Consider the following 19220-nt stretch of genomic DNA (forward strand, 5'->3'; position numbering starts at 1 on the left):
TTGCAGTTGACTGTAAGGAAGGGATGACTGGAGGGGATTCATAGGTACCCCAGCCAAGAATCAGCAATACTTTGGTGGAAAAGGATATGACAGTCAGTCAGGAGACTATTCTGAGAAACTCTGTAAGGAAGCAGGAGAGCTCAATCTCTGTGTTGATTAGTCATCCAGACAACAGCATTTAGCAGGGCAATTGAAGACATAACCACAACAGAAATACTATAATAGAGGAAATATAACTTCTTTCTAGGATTAAACCTTTTCTGCATCAAGCCCTTTAGTTCACACATGGCTTCTCCAGAGGGGAGCACAGCTGGGGCCCAGGTGTGTGTGTGTGGTAATGCTAATGCACAGTGATGGGGATTTCCTGATAAAACAGCTCCACTGGGACGCTGACAGAGATACAAAAAAAAAGGCTAGACAAGACAAATGTTGCTGATTCCTGGCAAAAAGGTCTCTGTGGGTTGTTCAAGACTTTAGAATTAAATCAGCTCAGTTGCTTACTACAGAATCAGCCATTTCTTCTGATTTTTCAGCATGTAGTGCTGAGCAGATACACGTACAAATATAATTTCGCCCAACCTCTTGAGAAAGTCTCCGCTAGAGCTGACGGGGCAGTACTGTTATGTCTCTGTGCAACATAACTCACACCTGAAGCCATAATTTTCCATCATTCAGGCTTTAGCTCTTCCTCTGCTGATCACACAGTGGGTCTCTTCTGAGACTGAAGGGGAAGATCTGGTCCTACTTTCTAGTGCGTCTACTATGTGCTTTTGTTCTCTCTGACACCCACACCACAGCCAGGCCTGAAATAGAACTGGGCCTCAGCCGGAGTGCTGCGAGCTAACCATGAGTGTGTGCTGGAGAGAGAAAAAAAGACATTGGACAGGACAAATGAGCGAATTGGCTCATTAAGGACAAACTGGTTCCAAATGGCAAACGTCAGCAGAACGCTGCCTGTGAAAGAGGAAGAGGTGGTTGAGGAAGCTCCAAATTGTGGTCACATTTGTCCATGCTTGTTCAACATGTCCTACTGGTGTGTCAATTGCCATGCTGGTGCCCCACCTTTTTGATTATGTGGTGCCATTTTTTCTCAGAATAGCACAACCAAACTGAACCATGCAGCATGGAAAATGGCCCAATGGACAGTGCAGATCAGAACAACATGCAACACAGGCTAATTTGAACAGTGCTGGTTGCTGCTGTGGGGACCACCTTGAAGCATGGGTCGATTTGTTTAAATTAGGGCACAGTACTATTTAAATGGGCCCAGTATAAATGAGGTGGTAGTTAACTTTTTACAGATGTTCTTTTTGATAATATCAGTATATGTACATCTGTATCTCATCTCAAAATCAAATGTTTCTATGTGTATCTCACCTTCTTTCTGTCTCTCATGGAGCTCCTCCCTCTCACCATGATCTTGCAGCCAGTCTCTGCCTCCAGTTGCTTTGCCGTGAGTCCACGAGGGCCAAGTATTCTCCCGACAAAATTATACTGGAAAAACAAGAGTAAGAGAGAGAGAGATTATAATGCATTCAAAAACTTTTTTTTTTAGAAAACAATGTTGCACATACACACGTATTGTTGCTAAAGTCACTAAGAAGAGGTTCACACTTTAAAGAAGTAGTTCATCTATAAATACATGTGTCAGCATTTAATCACCTTTCGGTAGTTTCAAACCTGTATAACTATAATTGGAACCTAAAAGGAGTCATTTTTTACTTTAAACTGCAACTATTCTATATAATAGAGATGCACCGATTAGAGTTCTCAACGGGCCTGAAAATTACAACCCGACCCGACCCGGCCCGTGGCTTTTAAAGCCCGGACCTGATGTAACCCGACACATCAACATGAATTATCTACCCGAACCCGACCCGCGGCCCGACGCCACCCTTTTGATCGGTGAGTAGAATGACTGCTGCGCTTGACGCAGAGAGAGAGAGAGTCCCGGCCGCACGCGCGCGCGCGCACTCTCACGTCTCACACATTCCGCCCATCCAGCTGACATAAACCACATTTCAATAAACGAAAAAAACTATCCAGTGATTAAATGTTTTCTGTATTGACGCAAATCTTGTGCGATGTCCTAAACTGCCGAGATAATCACACAACGTGTCGCGCCGCCCCTGAGCAACGGTGATTTCACCTGCAGCAAGTTTACTTTTCACCAACTCCATCTTCTTCTCCGGGCTAAAGGCGTGCAGGCAGCGGCGTCAGGTCTGCCCTCGCGTCGCGATGCACGTTGCACGCAGCAGCCAGACTTTCTTTAGCTACAGTGAACAGCAGCGATGAATAATAAATGTTTTTTTTTTTCTTTCACTGTACAATTCAAAAGATTAAGCCCGAGGTCCGACCCGACCCGAGTCATTTGCAAATATTTTCGACCCGAACCCGCGGGTCCCGTCGGGTTTGTCGGGCCGACCCGACCCGTTGAGAACTCTAGCACCGATTACAATTTTCTAGGCCGATTCCGATTTCCGATTTTTCTTGAGTTTGACCTGCCGATACCAATTTTAGCCGATTCCGATTTCCTTTTTTTAAACCACTTTACAGCACACACAAATATTTATTTTCTATCTTCTCTTTAATAGAACATTTTGCATAGAACATTTTTTTAACAGATAATCGCTATAAAATAGGACTATATAAATTACTCCTGGTGTGGGAAATCCACACACATCTAAAGTGCAGTGCTATGAAGAACCATTTCCTTTTCACATCCAATATCCAACAAAAAAAAAAAGATATATTTAGCAAACTAAACTTCTGTATGAAAACAGGTAATGGCAATAAAATAATATATAAATAACAAATAAAAATAAAATAAATATAGCCTACCCTTGCAGAATATATTTCTCAACACACACACACACACACCTATTGCAATCACTTGTACATCAATGGCAAGTTATATTTCTCAAACAGTTTTTCTCTGACACATGTCCAGCTAGGCTAAACAGGACAAGTGTAGCATGTGCAGGGAAACGATTGGGAATAAAAACAAGTTATTTTCTATAAATATTTTTGAGTCTTAATTTTCTTTTCTGACATAGCCTGGCTACTTCAGTTCTTGTTAAAACACACCAGACGTGCAAATTCTGTGCATTTTAGGCACTTTTGGGGTGAAATCATATTTATTTTGTCCATCAAAAGTATGCTTTCACTTTAATTGAGCGCGAGCAGAACAGACTCGGCGCTGAATCCCACGCTTCACTGTTGCTCATGCGACGCTCCTGCTTGACGCTCACCCGCTGCTCCGGCTCCCGGTGTGAATGCACTCATTGATTAACATGCACGCCGAAAAAAAAAAAACCCGCTGCTCACGCTTGCGGTGTGAAACGGTCGTAATTCATTCACGAGGTTTCCTACATGTGTGTTCCGTGTGCACGTGTGATGCTGATGTTGCGCGATGTTAATCATGCGGCGCCAGAGTGCATTTGACCGGCATAAAATCGGCATGTCAGACTGACCGGCCGGTCGCCGATCATGGCCGATCACGTGAAAATCGGCCGATTCCGGTCACCAGCCGATCAATCAGTGCATCTCTACTATATAATGAAAGTAAATTGTGACTAAGACTGTCATTCTGCCTAATTTTGTCATACAGGTTAGGAACGACATGATGGTGCAGCAAGCAGCCCTGGCCACACACACAAACACAGCAGAACAATAAGAACAGCAGTGGCATTAATAATCACAGAAAGTTGTATGTACTGGAACGATAATTCAATTAGCTGCAGCATAAAATCCTCAGAATCCTCCATCTGACACTGTGAGCACAGTGTGTAATTATGTATTTCAAGAAATAAACAAAAAAGGCTTCTCTCTCCCACACTAATAATTCAATTAGCTCCAATGTAGCTTTTTGACCAGCAAACGTCAAGACACAAATTTGTGGGGACATTCAAATAAATAAAAACCACAATAACAAAAAAACAACTGACGTGAATACCTCAATTGACCAGGCGGCTAATCACTCTTTCTCCTCTGGCAGCCGCTTATGAGCTACGGCCTCAGCGAATCAAGAAGCCAGATAGAAAAACGAGAGCTTGAAAACATCTTCAAGCTCATGTTTGCCAAACAGAATGCTAAGCAGCGCTGCAAAGCCTCTTTCTTGCTTTTGCACCTTCCTGCTCTTCATTTTTTATGTCCTTCATAATTCTTTCGTTCAGTTATCGTGCTCCGAGGCATGGAAAAGGGAAAAGCTGGCTGTATGTAATGTAAATAAGAAATGAAACAACGGGAGAGAATTAAAGTAGGGGAGGGGTCTTATCGTGGCCCTTGTCCCTGACGCTGTGCTTCAGGGCTTTGTATGAGAGCACGCTTTATTTACCTCAGTAATCCTACCAGCTTTACAGCGCCTCTGACAGCACAGCACCAACTAAAAATAATAAAATAAAATCCGCTCTTTTTCAATCTCTATCAGTTCACTTCTCTAACTCAGGGTAAAGACAGAGTCAGTCGTCCTGTACGAGCTTAATCCTGTCCTGTACGAATACAGGTCACATACACACTGCAGCTTAATTCGGTTGTCGCTCCTCTTCTGAGTGCTTAATCCAGTCCTGTACGAAGACAGTTTGGTTATTTTAGTTTATGATGAGAGTTAAAACCATATTCTTATCCCTCCTAAAAAAGGTCAGGTAGTGGCAACCAAAAAATATAATAAAATAAAACATTTGCAGTGTGCGTTCAGAACTGAAATAAACTTGTATTAATTAAAAATTTCTTTATTTCACCTAAATGTACCAAATAGTTTTTAAAAATCTGCAATTTCATGATAGGACTTGACTCTTACTTATTCAAATTGTAGCTGTCATGTGAGCATGAGCCAGAACAATATTATGAATTAAGCAATAACAGACGATTCAAACATACCATACTATCACATATATATGTGATAGATCTACACTACTGTTCAAAAGTTTGGGATCTGTAAGATTTTTTACTGTGTGTGAAAGAAAACTTGTGTTACAGGGTTTATGCAGGAATCATAGAGATGAATTTACTACCTTTTACTACCTTTTTTACTACCTCCACAATATTTTTTACTACCAACACGACATATATTCTATGTAACGTTACAATGTTCTCAATATAATTCATAATCCCACGTTTATAATGAACAACGCGTTATGGTTATTGTGTTATTAAAAACTGTGTACGCAGAGGGGCGGGGTGACCAAAGCTCATTATCATTTAAAGGCATGTGATTGTGCACTGAAACGGCGTGCTGAAAACAGAGCTATTTTTGAGCTGGTAAAATGAGTGTTTTCTTAAAATACTAATGAGACTTTTCGATAAAAGTATATTACAAAGTTTTCATTTAGACCCTAAAGATTCATATTAACTTGTACAAAAATGGCATTATATGACCCCTTTAACCCTAGCCCTTGAGTTATCCTAACCATTACGTTAGCCCTTAGCCCTAATAAGGTGAATAATAACCTTGGCACTTAAAAACAAATGACACTTAACAGCCATAAACTTTAATAAAGATTAATAATAAAGTGTGTCACATCACACACACTTACCCACAAACACACATTCTCACACACACAGACTTAAGCAGTGAAATTACTATCCCAAAACAGCAATTTATTTAATCACATCTCTAAATGTGCTTCAAATATGGCACTGCTTTGCTCCTCCCTCACGCGAACCCGTTAAATATTTTCAATTAGGGATGCACGATACCACTTTTTGCAGAACGAGACGGATACCAATACTTTCATTTTTGGTACTCGCCGATATCGATACCGTAACCGATCCCTGAATTTTCACTGCATTTGTAATTTTTAAATGTATTAGTAGATAAACCAAAAGAATATAAATCATATTAGTTGGCTTAATTTGTTCATCAAATATATATTTCCTTCAGATATTTTCATGCTTAATTAATCCTGCTAAAAAGCATGCTTCTGTTTCTGTCACTGTTCATTCTATTGCTCTATCATATTTTATCTTTCATTTAATACAGGGTATACACAGAAATTCTTAAAATGAATTTAATACCTTTTAATACCTTCACTATATTTTTTAATACCATCACGACTTCAAGATGCAACTGTAGTGGCGTATATAGAGACAAGTAAAGTAATGAAATATCTTCGAAAACTTGCATTTCCCCATAATGTCCAGGGTTTTTTCCTTGGTCAAAATTGGTCTTCGGTGGTGGCCGACAGACACTTATCCTTTCTTGCCCTTTTTTAAAAAAAAAATACTTCTTTGCTGGACGTGATAATTGTTTTGGTATAATCATATCAATATCAAAAAGTAGAATAAAAACGGAGCATTAAAAAGTTTATTTTAAAAGTTTATTGAAGTCTAATTTTCTACCATATACTGTAAAATTTAACAGAATTAGCTGCCAGATACTTTTTTTTTTTTTAAATTAAATAACAAAAATTGCTGCTAGATAACAACTTGCTTTGCACTTTTTTTCTGGTTTCACCTCACTCCAGTCTAAACTAATTTTTTTTTTTTTGCAATGTTTCTACACATTATAACATAAATAACCTGAAAATACTACGTAGTTTACAACATACATGAATTGTTTGTTCATATTACTTCACAGTGCATTAACTAATGTTAACAAATACAACTTTTGATTTCAATAATGTAGGCTATATGGTGAAATTGACATTAAGAAAGATTAATTAATGATGTAGACGTGCAGTTTATTAATAGTTCATGTTAACTAATGTAGTTGACTAGATTTTAATAAATGGAACCATATTGTGTTACCGATTCAGAAGTCCCATGAGGACAGATCCGTTGTGTTAACCATTCATTAAAGTGACGCGTCATTAGCGGACGTGTACGCATTGTGTGGTTATCCCATCAGTTAGGACATCGCACAAAATTTGTGTCAACAAATAGTTTTTTTTAGGATAGATTTTTCCTTTATTGAAAGTGTGGTTATGTCAGCTGAATGTGGCACACGCCGTGAGAGAAGATAAGGCAACGTTTTTTTAGCACAATTCACACACAGCGGGAAATAAATTTCCAATTGCGCCACGTGAAACTTCGGTCTTCCGACCTTTTACCATCGTGTCTGTCAATTGATTTTGATTAATATGAGCGAGGGAGAGAGAGCAAGAGTGAATTGAGTGCGCGCGCGCAGCCGGGGCTCTCTCTCTGTTCCTTCTTTCAGTTAACATGCACACTGTCACAAGCGTAGCAGTCAGTCGTCTACATTAGGCTACTCACCGATCAAATATGGCTTTGGCGGCCGACTGATGACTGAAATAGAAGCGAACTCGCGAACAGGTTGGGCAGCAAGCCAGGCCAGCCGGGTACCCAGTTTGTTTCAGCGCGCGCGAACGAACAAACACCACGTCACATGATATCGCACAGGTCCTACTCGCAACATATAAATAAATCCACGCGAATTTTAGAACAAAGTCCTGCACTTAACACAAATTGAAACTCATAGGCCTAGTTGGATGGGGGTTCGAAAATTTACTACTTCGTCAGATGACGTTTACTACTTTTTACTACTTTTTACTGGCCTTAATTTGGCATAATTTAATTTACTACCTTTTACTACCTTTTACAACCCCGCGGAAACCCTGTGTTAACCAAGGCTGCATTTATTTAACCTAAAATACAGCAAAATAGTAATAGTGAAAATAACTACAATTTGAAATAAATGCTTTCTTTTTAATATTTAAAAAAATATATAATTTATTCCTGTGATGGCAAAGCTGAACTTTTCTGGAGCCATTAACAGTCTTTAGTGTCACATGATCCTTCAGAAATCATTCTAATATGTTGATTTGGTGCTCAATAAATACTTATCAATGTTGAAAGAATGGTTTCTCATATATTTGTGGAAAGTCTGGAAACCTTCAGAAAACTGAACAGAAAAATATATATTTTTTTTAATATCATAAAATGTCTTGAATGTCTTCACTGTCACTTCTGATAAATGTAATTCTTCCTCCTCGCTGTATGAAATAACTAAGAAAAAAAAGTTATAATCCCAAACTTTTGAATGGTAGTAGTGTATATCTGCATTATGAGAGGCTTTACAATCTTTTTTTTTTCGGAGCTCTGAGCAGGAATTTACCTGCTCTGGTCATGTGAAAATGATTAAATGGCTTATGTAGAGAAAACATTAACAACTCTTAAACTGAATACTTAATTTCCTTCATAAAAGTAACCCATGGGATTAAATGGGTTTTAAAGAACAAAAACAAACAAAAATGTGGACAACTTGTCACCAGTTGCTACTGTTGCTTGGTAATCTAAAGGCCTGTTCACACCGGGACGAATTTAGCGCGCGTTATTCGCCGACGTTTAACGCCTCGTGACTAAACAAAGGGCGCCTATGTGAGTGTGCACACCGACGCGAAAAACGCCACGCGTAAAAGCGTCATTTTTTAAAAAACGCCTTGGGTTCGTTTTTTTGGTTTGATGCACCGCATCAAAAACTATCCGACCAATGAGATTGGCGCATTTGCTCACATGTCTGGAGCTTCTGAAGTTACAGTAAAACACAACTTGGGGGCGCTCAAACACAAAACGGTCTTGCCGAGCACACAAACGTAACGGCGAAGAAGATGCGCCAAGTAGCGTCTACAGTACACCATAGACATCCATAATAAAGGCTAGATGTCTCGTCCGCGCTGCTGGCCAATGGCCTTTATTATGGATATCTATGGTCTACACTGCCGGGAAGAAATAAGACGAGGAAGATGCGAGGGAAGATGAATGTAGAGCTGCTTGTCTCGTTGGTGTCGGAACATAAAGAACTATATGACAAACGCGACAGCGACTACAAAATAGGACTATCTGTTTTACATTAAGCGCCATCTAATGTCAGGGAATGAATTTGCATGTTCACTCGGCTCAACGTCAGCGAAAATCGCTTGGGTGTAAATACAAAAAACACGTTGAAAAACGCTGACGAATAACGTGCGCCGATATTCGTCCCGGTGTGTACGAGCCTTAATGGCGCATTTACACTGCATGGTACGGTCCGGCACGGTTCGTTATGGCACGCTTTGGCGCTTTTCCACTGCATGCTACGTTACGGTACAGCTCACTTTGTGGCGCTTTTCCACTGCATGCTACGGTACGGTACAGCTCACTTTGTGGCGCTTTTCCACTGCATGCTACGTTACGGTACAGCTCACTTTGTGGCGCTTTTCCACTGCATGCTACGGTACGGTACAGCTCACTTTGTGGCGCTTTTCCACTGCATGCTACGTTACGGTACAGCTCACTTTGTGGCGCTTTTCCACTGCATGCTACGGTACGGTACAGCTCACTTTGTGGCGCTTTTCCACTGCATGCTACGGTACGGTACAGCTCACTTTGTGGCGCTTTTCCACTGCATGCTACGTTACGGTACAGCTCACTTTGTGGCGCTTTTCCACTGCATGCTACGGTACGGTACAGCTCACTTTGTGGCGCTTTTCCACTGCATGCTACGGTACGGTACAGCTCACTTTGTGGCGCTTTTCCACTGCATGCTACGGTACGGTACAGCTCACTTTGTGGCGCTTTTCCACTGCATGCTACGGTACGGTACAGCTCACTTTGTGGCGCTTTTCCACTGCATGCTACGGTACGGTACAGCTCACTTTGTGGCGCTTTTCCACTGCATGCTACGTTACGGTACAGCTCACTTTGTGGCGCTTTTCCACTGCATGCTACGGTACGGTACAGCTCACTTTGTGGCGCTTTTCCACTGCATGCTACGGTACGGTACAGCTCACTTTGTGGCGCTTTTCCACTGCATGCTACGGTACGGTACAGCTCACTTTGTGGCGCTTTTCCACTGCATGCTACGTTACGGTACAGCTCACTTTGTGGCGCTTTTCCACTGCATGCTACGGTACGGTACAGCTCACTTTGTGGCGCTTTTCCACTGCATGCTACGTTACGGTACAGCTCACTTTGTGGCGCTTTTCCACTGCATGCTACGGTACGGTTCGTTATGGCACGCTTTGGCGCTTTTCCAGGCTTGCTTCGGCTCGCTTTAATGGTACCACCTCTGTTGAGGTTCCAAGTGTACCGAACCGATACTAAAATGTGACGTGAAAACACTGCAGATCACTGATTGGTCAGACAGAATCGTCACTACCAGCGTCATTGTATTTGCGACACGAGACACCAAAAACCCACTAGATTTAAATAGCCAGTAACAGCCACCGCTGTAGCACCTGTTTTTAAACTACTTGATTGACTTGCTTGAAGAAAAAAGAAAAAAACACTTCAAAAAAAGAAAGGAAACGGAATGAAGAAGTGTTTCAAGAAGTAGGCTAGCTCAGCTCTTAGCCGCACACAGCTACCACCGGACCCATATAATCCCACCCACTTTGAAGCGGTACTACTAACTGCAGTGGAAAAGCAAACCGAGCTGAGCCGTACCACGCAGTGGAAAAGCGAAGCGAGCCGAACCATGCCGTACCACGCAGTGGAAAATCGCCATAACAGGTAACACAGGTTAAACTTTTGATAGGTTTCTTTTTACAAGCCATAGATGCCAAAATGTCAGCCACTAGGAGTAATTCCTATATGCCGTACAGGATTCAATACCCACAATTAATCACAGCCGTCACTCCTACAATTTTGCAGTGTGCATTATAAATCAGCAGAAAGAGAACTCAAAAGACTGACTCACGATTAGTCAAACTCAAAGAACAGGCGGCATGACCTGCCTAAATAAATAGGAAAACAATGCTGTTTCTCTCTAACGGCTTATTGTTCCAACACAGATGACACTGCGTAATCCGACAGCTCCGACTGTGTAGGTGGATCAGATATGCTGGAGTTCTTCACATACATTCCAAATGCTCTCTCATGAGACGCTGAGCAGGATACACGTGCAAAACAGTGTACTAAAGCAGCAGTGCCGCACACCACATCACATTACATCATCTTCACGAGACAGCCAGAAGTGACAATGCCTTAGGTGAACATGTGCGCCGGCTGTCCGTCACAATCACGCAACTGTAAACAAACCAGACGGTGATAAAACAGCAGCAAAAATACATATGCAACAACACCGCACACAGAGCAATGTCAGGATGATCAGATATCGTCAGAAGTTCATCAATCCCTCTCTTCCACTGGAGCGCACCTGCACAATCTCTCTCTCCATGCAGATGAGAGAGGATTCTCCTCTGTGTGTATGTGTGTTGATGTTGATTGGACATGGCAGAGAGCAGCGGCCTGATGCGGTGGGGGAAATTGCTCACTTTGAATACTGGAACCAGACAGTAATTACAGCCTGGAGGAGATGCCACCATTTTACTTCCTGTAGAGGGAGGAAGGGAGGCACGAGGGGAATGATAGAGAAAGAGAGAAATACTATAGTTTTAAGACGACTAGATGAGAAAATGTTTTGACTTTATGGTTGCATATCATGTTTGTGAGAGAGTCTGGGAGGGGCAGAGATCAACCACAAAAAAGCCTGGAAAATTCCACCCTACCACCACAAACATCTGACAGAAAAAAACAGGGCTCTGTGTGTGTGAGTCACACATCTGCTCATTTAGTGATCTCACCAACAAGGAAAATCAAATAAAATCTAGACACAAGACAGAACGAAAACAACAATTTGACCGCTGCAGTTATTTATACAAGTTAAATGAAATAACTCACAGCAACCAATCCACATATGATCGCTCAATTCAAACTAATATTTTATTTCAGACAGACGAGGGGAAGAAGTTTAAAGGAATAGCTGTGACCATCTAAAAAAAGAAAAAAAGTTAATTGTCACTCAGAGCTTAAAACGTACTCCTCATAAACAAAGCGTTTATTTAATCAAGCTACACAAACAGCTCACTTGGATATTACTTGTGACGTCACATGCGAATACATTTGCATATGACTGTCTCGCTGAGGATACATCGACAAATCGTCGCACAATAAGCCCCTCCTACTGGCATTGTCGCTTAATGGCTGACACTTGCATACACCGGACGAGAGCGTCACATCAAAAGCAAATAGGTTGTCTACACTGGATACAGTATACAGATGCCTATTCGCTTTACTCCAAGTGCTTGAGTCTGCCGACAAGAGAACAAATGGAAGAGTAAATAGAATAGTAAAGGAACTTCGTTTTGTTGCGTCCTGTTTAACCAGCTTGTTTGCGTCTCTGTACGGACTTCAGAGGGATGCCAGCGTCGAAAAAAACAAGTGGATGGTTTATTTTTAATGGCTTCCTTGACCATGTCAGGGAGATTATATGGTTGTTCAGAGAATTTGACTGCAGATTGTTTTGTAAACGAGGCACCGTGTAAAAGAGAGTTTGCAAAGAAACTTTGGTTGATAAATGAAGCAGTCAGCTGTATTGGATCTGAGATCTCGATCTGGATCTCAAACAAAACTAAACTATTTCATAATGTTTTGTCTGTAAATGACGGTTTTACATGGATAATGTTTTCAAAACACTCACATGCAATAGTGAGTGGGCGTTGATACAATTTCCTATGCAATGATGTAATGAGTGGCCGTTTACTGACAAGCCTTAAAGGAGCCGCCCCTTAAAAACAGATAATTTCAGAGGGTCAGAATGAGGGTTGAAAAAAAAATGTTCTCCACATTTAACCTATGTTTAACCTATATTTGGCGGGGGGGGGGGGGTTTGTGCAAAAAACTTTAACATAACTGAACCTCAAGGGACATATTCAAATTATTAAAAATCTGTCATAACCCCTTTAAATATTAATAATAAATTATTATTATTAGAGCGTAATTACTAATCACCATCAAATTAGACTAATTATTATTAAATATTGGCTAATCAGTGTCTTTTAACATAATAAATGATGACAATAATAATAATAAAAAACAACAATGTTTTGTTTTTATTATGCCAAAAAACACTGATTAGACAATATTTTTATTAATAATAATCACTAATTAACCATTATTATTATTATTATTATTATTATAACAACAACATATTGTTAAAACTTTAATACCCACCATTAGGGATGCACCGATACGAGTACTCGGGAGTCGGTCCGATACTGTGCTCATGTACTCGTAAAACTACCCCGATGCAACCGCACCCGATACCACTTTAAAGGAGAACTCCGGCGCAAAATGAACCGTTGGTCTAATAAAACATTGGTACCTAGTCAACCGTTCTCTAAGACTAGTCAAACCACGAACGACGTGCTAAGTGAGCTGAACTGTATGAAGTTCAGTGAACTTCTGAACTGTATGAATGGCGTTCGTGGTTTGACTAGTCGAGACTGTTTTCCAAAGATGGCTCCTGTCTGTATACACGAAGTGGACTGTCTTTATAAAATATCTTCTTATTAAACGGTCTGTACATTTACAAAGTTCTCAATGCTTCGTTTTGCATGCAGGGACCCTGATTATGTTACTGTGTTAGTGTGGGGCTATTTTGAGCCTTGTTAGTGGTATTAACTAGCGATCTCTTTTTACTTATTAAATGCCCCCATTACTAGCGTTATACACTAAACAGTTTTTAGAGATAAAACTCTTTACATTCGATTATCATGAAAACAAATCTCAGAGAACGGTTGACTAGGTACCAATGTTTTATTAGACCAAAGGTTCATTTTGCGCCGGAGTTCTCCTTTAAGGGGCCGTTAACATATCGCGTCTAAAAACACGTGGAGTACACGGCCGCACCGTTTCTGTAAAATGTTTCTCCTTTCCACGAGCGCTTGCGCTCCTGTCTCGTGGCGTCTGTCGTTGCTATGTAACCATGAACATAGGCGCGCCTGGAAAAACGAGCGCGCCGCACCGCATGCACGTCGGTTTTATTATGAGCAGGCTTGACACACGCCTACATTTGAAATAACTAATTTGCACGCGCAAAAAACGCGATATGTGAACGGCAACGGCCCCTTATGGCAACCTGACATTAGCCTTACTTCTCGTCAGTTGAGCAGGTAGTCGGAGGAGGAGTAATGTCAGCCGTTTGGAGATATTTTAAGATAAGCGATGATGATAAAAGTAGAGCAGACTGCAAACTATGCTCTGCTAAATTGTCAAGAGGAGGGGTGAGAAATAGCTCCTTTAACACATGCAATTTGATTATACAAGTTGTATAGGCCTATTTACTTTGTTACAGTCAGAAAGTGAAAAACATCTGATGAAAACAAAACATTGTTAGAAGAACTGTAATGGTATTATTAAGTACTCATTTTGGTACTTGGTATCGGCAAGTACCCAAATGGAAGTACTTGTACTTGGTCTGGAAAAAAAGTGGCATCGGTGCATCCCTACCCACCATCATATCAGACATAACTAAATGGAATGATTCTGAATGACTTTGAATGATTTGATGAACAGGGGTCCTAATAGAGGGTAAAGAGAGAATCAATGCCTTTCGTGAATCGTGCACGGGAGTGTGTGCGCAAGGCTGTCAGTGTTAAGCTGTAGGGATGTATAACAGAACAGCCTAAATGTGAGAGCAAGTGGAGAGTTGAGCAGTTCAGGGACGCAGCCAAGAGACCTGACAGAGACAAACGAGCAGTAACGAGAACGCAACATTATACCTCCTACCCACCCGTTCCCTTCTCTCTTCTCGCTGTCCTCCATCACAATCACTCCACCCTGCTCCTAAGGTCACGACTAGGGATGCTCATATTGACCGTTTAACCGTTAACCGAAAGTAAAAAAATTGACCGATTAATACTATCAGTTAAACGGTTTAAGTTATTTATTTTTTATTTTTTATTTTTTTATTTATTTAGTTTGCTGCATGGTTAAAAAAAATACTATATAGCCTATATTTGTAAACTCACTGGGCGCGTCGACACGCGCAACCGCACGTGCCTAGAGACATATTTCACTGAGCAAGCAAAATGAAGCGAGCGAGCGAAGTAGCCTACTGTGTGGGACCATCTCGACAGAAAGGGCGACGAAGTTACTTGCAAAATATGCTACGCGGTATTAAAATACAGCAGTAGTTACAAGTTAAATGCAAATATATCTTGCGAAGCAAACATCCACAAGCAAATGAAAGTCGCTTCACGAAGCTGGCCATTCTAGCGAGACGTTATCTCTGTATTCCCGGGACATCTGTGCCATCGATCATGTGTTTTCGGCCGCGGGTCGAACTCAACAGGCTGCGCTCCAGACTAACCCCACATCATGTAGACATGTTACTTTTTTAAATAAAAACTAGACAATATGTGGATTGAGGTAGGCCTGCTATTTTTATTTGACGAAAAAACTTAGTCTGGAGGGGGAAAATTGCATTTTTTTCAAAGCTTCAAACGGATTCAGTGTTTTCTTTTTGTCATCTTAATTTGTTAACTATTTAAGAAATAAAATAAAGAAAAAACATAAAATAGGCCTACACTATTTTATGTTTTTTATTTATTTTATTTTATTCTGTTGTCACTGTCAAGTGCGTGAAAATTGAATGTGAATCCAGGTTCTGTTGTTGATCTGCTCTGCTGTTTGCACGTTAAAATAAACCTGTGGGGGGAAAAACGGGTCACAGACACTCAATTTTATTTTTATTTAAATTAATAGGCTATTATAATCTTATCAGTTAACGGTTAATAATCGGATAACGAGTGTCGGTTGTCGGTCGGGAAAATTAACCGAAATGAGCATCCCTAGTCACGACTCTTCATTGCTGAACATTTAACACGTACTGGTAACGGCATAACCAAGAACACACATATGTCCTTCAGAAATTTGCTGAGAAAAATAATAAATGACGTGGAGGAAGAGAGGAAAATGGGAATATCAGAAAGTCTGTCACTCATCTGGGATGGGAAAAGAGTGGTGTGAGGGAGGGACAGAGAAGAAGCTGTAATATTAAGATGTGAAGGTCAAGTTTAAAAGCTCAAGTGCTGAAGATCACAGAGGGGCGTTCAGAATAAAATGTGCACCTGCGATCAGTTTGTCTAGTTTAACCGTAGGCTGTGCCTCGCCTGGAGTCTGTTTCTAAATTAGGCCGTGTCTTCTGATAGAGTGCATTCAGACACTCTCTCAGCTTCTCCACAGCCAATCAAAATGCAGCAGTCAGCATTCATGCCAATTCAGACTGCACCTGTCAGCATTTATTCAAATCAACCAGTAAATGTTGACATTAAAAATCTCCATGCTGACCACTCATAAACATTTCATCTTTAAAGTTCAAAGGAAAAAAGACCAATATTTCTACTATATAAAATTGAACAGACAGTTAATACCCCAAGCTGATTTGACCCACACACACAAACTGAGGGGCTACAGACAATAAAATCAGCATTAAATGGAAATTCATCCTTTTTTCAAAATGCATATTATAAATCTTATTGTAAATGATTAATTAATGCATGTTTCAATTCTTTTTTTTTTTAAAGTGCAATAATGTCTTCCTATGTAGATTCAATGAAGTGACAGATTTCTCTTTATTGCTATGTCAGACTTTTCTAATTTTGTCCACATAAACCGCATCATTCTTTCAGCCCAAATGCAAGCTCAGATTCAAATCTGCCTCAATCCAATAGCACAAAAATTTTTTGGTAACGCTTCCTTTTACAGTCCTGTTACCCATGTACATACTATGTACTTATTATAGTAATTACAATTACTGGGTAATAACTAGGTCATAACCCTGAACCTACCCCTAATCCATGTACTTACCTTATATTAGCCAGTACTTTCTAGGTAAGAACACTGTAAGTACACGCAAGTACTGTACAGTAAAAGGAAGAGTTACCAAATTATTTTATAATCGGTTTCACTCAAATGTATATCACAATACTTGTAAGTAAATATGTCACTAAATCAGTTGCATCGTGCAAGGCGCTGTTATTTATAGGGTATCAATACAAATTTGTTGATTTGTTTTCAGTATAATTTACAGCATTAGTCCCTCAGCTAATAGTGTAAATCACACAGGGACCTTCTAACTTGGTGCATTACAAAAACATGAATTAAAAAATTTGACAACAAGGACCAAACCATACAGCTGAGTAAGTTTGTTCAGCAGAACTCAGAAAATCAACCGTATTTGCTTACATCAATTTATCAGCTGAGGGCAGACAGAAATAAAAAAGTGAGGAAAGTGCAGTACTGCATTAAACGTACTAGTAGAGGTTCTGATCAGTTGTGGACAGCACAAGAGAAACAGGGGAGAAAGCTCATGTGTAGAGCAGCGCAAGAGTGCTGAAAACAGCTAATCCAGCGTGTTGGAAAAGAAATTCTGAGGTAATGCATCCAACTGTGGCCTCCCAGTGGAGTGATACAAGACACGCTCTTCACACACACACACACCGAAATAACAATCTGCTCGCCACAGTGTAAGCACATCTGTCACCGTTGTGAAGAAAAGCATCAGAAAACTTCTCTCTCACCACATCACTTCTGTATTCTGCTCTGACCTCCGTTTTTCAGTTCGTTCAGTAAACAGGTGTCGACACAGCGTCACCTCTGCCGCACCCCCTCCTCCTCTGCAGCTTTACACATCCTCTATTCAGCACTTCATTTCTTACCTTAGTCATCTCTGTACACCGCCTCAATCTCTTTCTCTGCCCCATATTTGCATTAAGTCTTACTCTGCATCACATTTAGTTCAATCCTCCAGAGGGGAGAAGGAAAACATTACAACCCATGATCATTCTGCTGCTGTCTCTGCAGTGTCTGCTTGGTTTCTGTATTATTTCAACAGAAAAATGATCTCAAAAGTTTCAGTATATCATTCAATTAATCTATATGCCATATATCTTAAAGAGAAACTGAGTGTAAGAGTGAGGGAAAGAGAGAAAAACAGAGATAACCTATCGGACGCCCTTGCTAATTACTAATTAACCTGTGTTAAGCAAGCGTGTGGTGTGGCAGCGCTGAGAAACAGTTTAATCTCCATTGGCAGCTGTGGATCCGAGTCGGGTGAGGAATCAAGATCCAGTTCTTTTTCAGAACTTTTCTTAAATAAAATGCCAGAACTGACATTTATGACTATTAAATCTAGCTGGAGTTGTGAGCTTGCAGTCTGAATTTAATGTGATGATAATACAAAGACAATAAATACACAACATATCTTACAAACTAGCTGTCCTTGCTGACTGCCCACAACAAACACGCAACCAGTGTAGTCTGATTCACAAACAAGTGACTTTTTTTTCCATGAATTGTTCAAACTAATAAGGCTGGAATACACTACTTGACTTCAAATCTCATCAGATTTTAAGGCATGGTGCATGTGCTGAATTTATAAATGACTACAGAGAAAAGCTGAACACCATACATTAAACAACTGAGGATCACACTACCAGAAAAGTTGTTTGAACATATTCACGCAGAAACATGCACCTTGTTGCTAGAAGACTAATGATGATGTGTGTTCTAAAATCAGCCAAAAATAGTTTGACATGCCATGCCCTAAAGCTAATTTTTTTTATTTTTTTTTAAAATAGTCTGAATGTCATACACTGCGCGATTTTTTTGTAAAATATATCAACTCTGCCCAGAATCTGGACTGATTTAAATTAAATTTTATAAGTGTCAAAATTAAAAACACAAAAACAATAATGAAACCTTTCCACTTTATTCCAAATTAATTGCAGCCAGTAATGATTTCTGCCAGACACATCATCATCATATGGCACGGTTTTATGCATACTGCACACACAAAAAAAGGCATTATTTGGCAGAAGAAGAAAAAAATATCATTCTGATATGGTTTGCACAAACAAATGTGAGGCTATAGCAGAGTGACAGATAAGAGTTTTCTTGGAGATTTCTGTTGAGTTTTACAAACAAATGAGCTATCAAGGATCTGTTGAGCATCACTCCTTAATGCCAAACCACACTTAAAGATTTTTAAAATGTGAGACCAAAAACATGGTCAAAACAAGAAATCATAGATTTAACTGTTTGTTCCTGTAGTGTGTGGAGTGCAGCGATGTGATCAAGACAGCACACCACACACTAACAAATTCCAATCACAAACAACCAGGGTCCTGACTTTGAATACCGGAAATCTTGCAAAATCTCTCGCATCAAATGTGACTTTGATCCCAAATTATACTTCAGCGTCAAACTCACGCCGTTAGCTACGTCGTAGGCTGTTGTGTAGCACGCGTACCCTACCCCGTACCTTGACCCGCACCTCTCCAAAAGTTTAACAACGCGGCAATTCTACGCGAACCACAAGCACTGTGATTGGTCTGCTAGAACCGCTCCCCCGGGTTTCACATGCTCCCTCTGCATGTGTAATTGCGCGTCAACGCGGACAACGGCGCAGAAGTATAAATGAAAACCGACTCGTAGCC

The 19220-nt window shown here is 40.4% G+C and overlaps 1 protein-coding gene across 4 annotated transcripts in view; it reads right to left on the bottom strand.

Moving 5' to 3' along the window:
• Positions 1-19220, bottom strand: part of qkia (QKI, KH domain containing, RNA binding a) — a 90914-nt gene that overhangs the window by 36777 nt on the left and 34917 nt on the right. For all 4 annotated transcript variants that reach the window (XM_056234094.1, XM_056234093.1, XM_056234096.1 and 1 more), the window contains exon 3: positions 1378-1494. In XM_056234094.1, coding sequence (XP_056090069.1) covers positions 1378-1494 — 117 coding nt within the window. The remainder of the gene's footprint in view (positions 1-1377; positions 1495-19220) is intronic.

The sequence above is a fragment of the Rhinichthys klamathensis genome, unplaced genomic scaffold (genome assembly GCF_029890125.1).
Source record: "Rhinichthys klamathensis goyatoka isolate OS25496 unplaced genomic scaffold, OSU_Roscu_1.1 h1tg000387l_1, whole genome shotgun sequence".
Classification (NCBI taxonomy): Eukaryota; Metazoa; Chordata; class Actinopteri; order Cypriniformes; family Leuciscidae; genus Rhinichthys; species Rhinichthys klamathensis.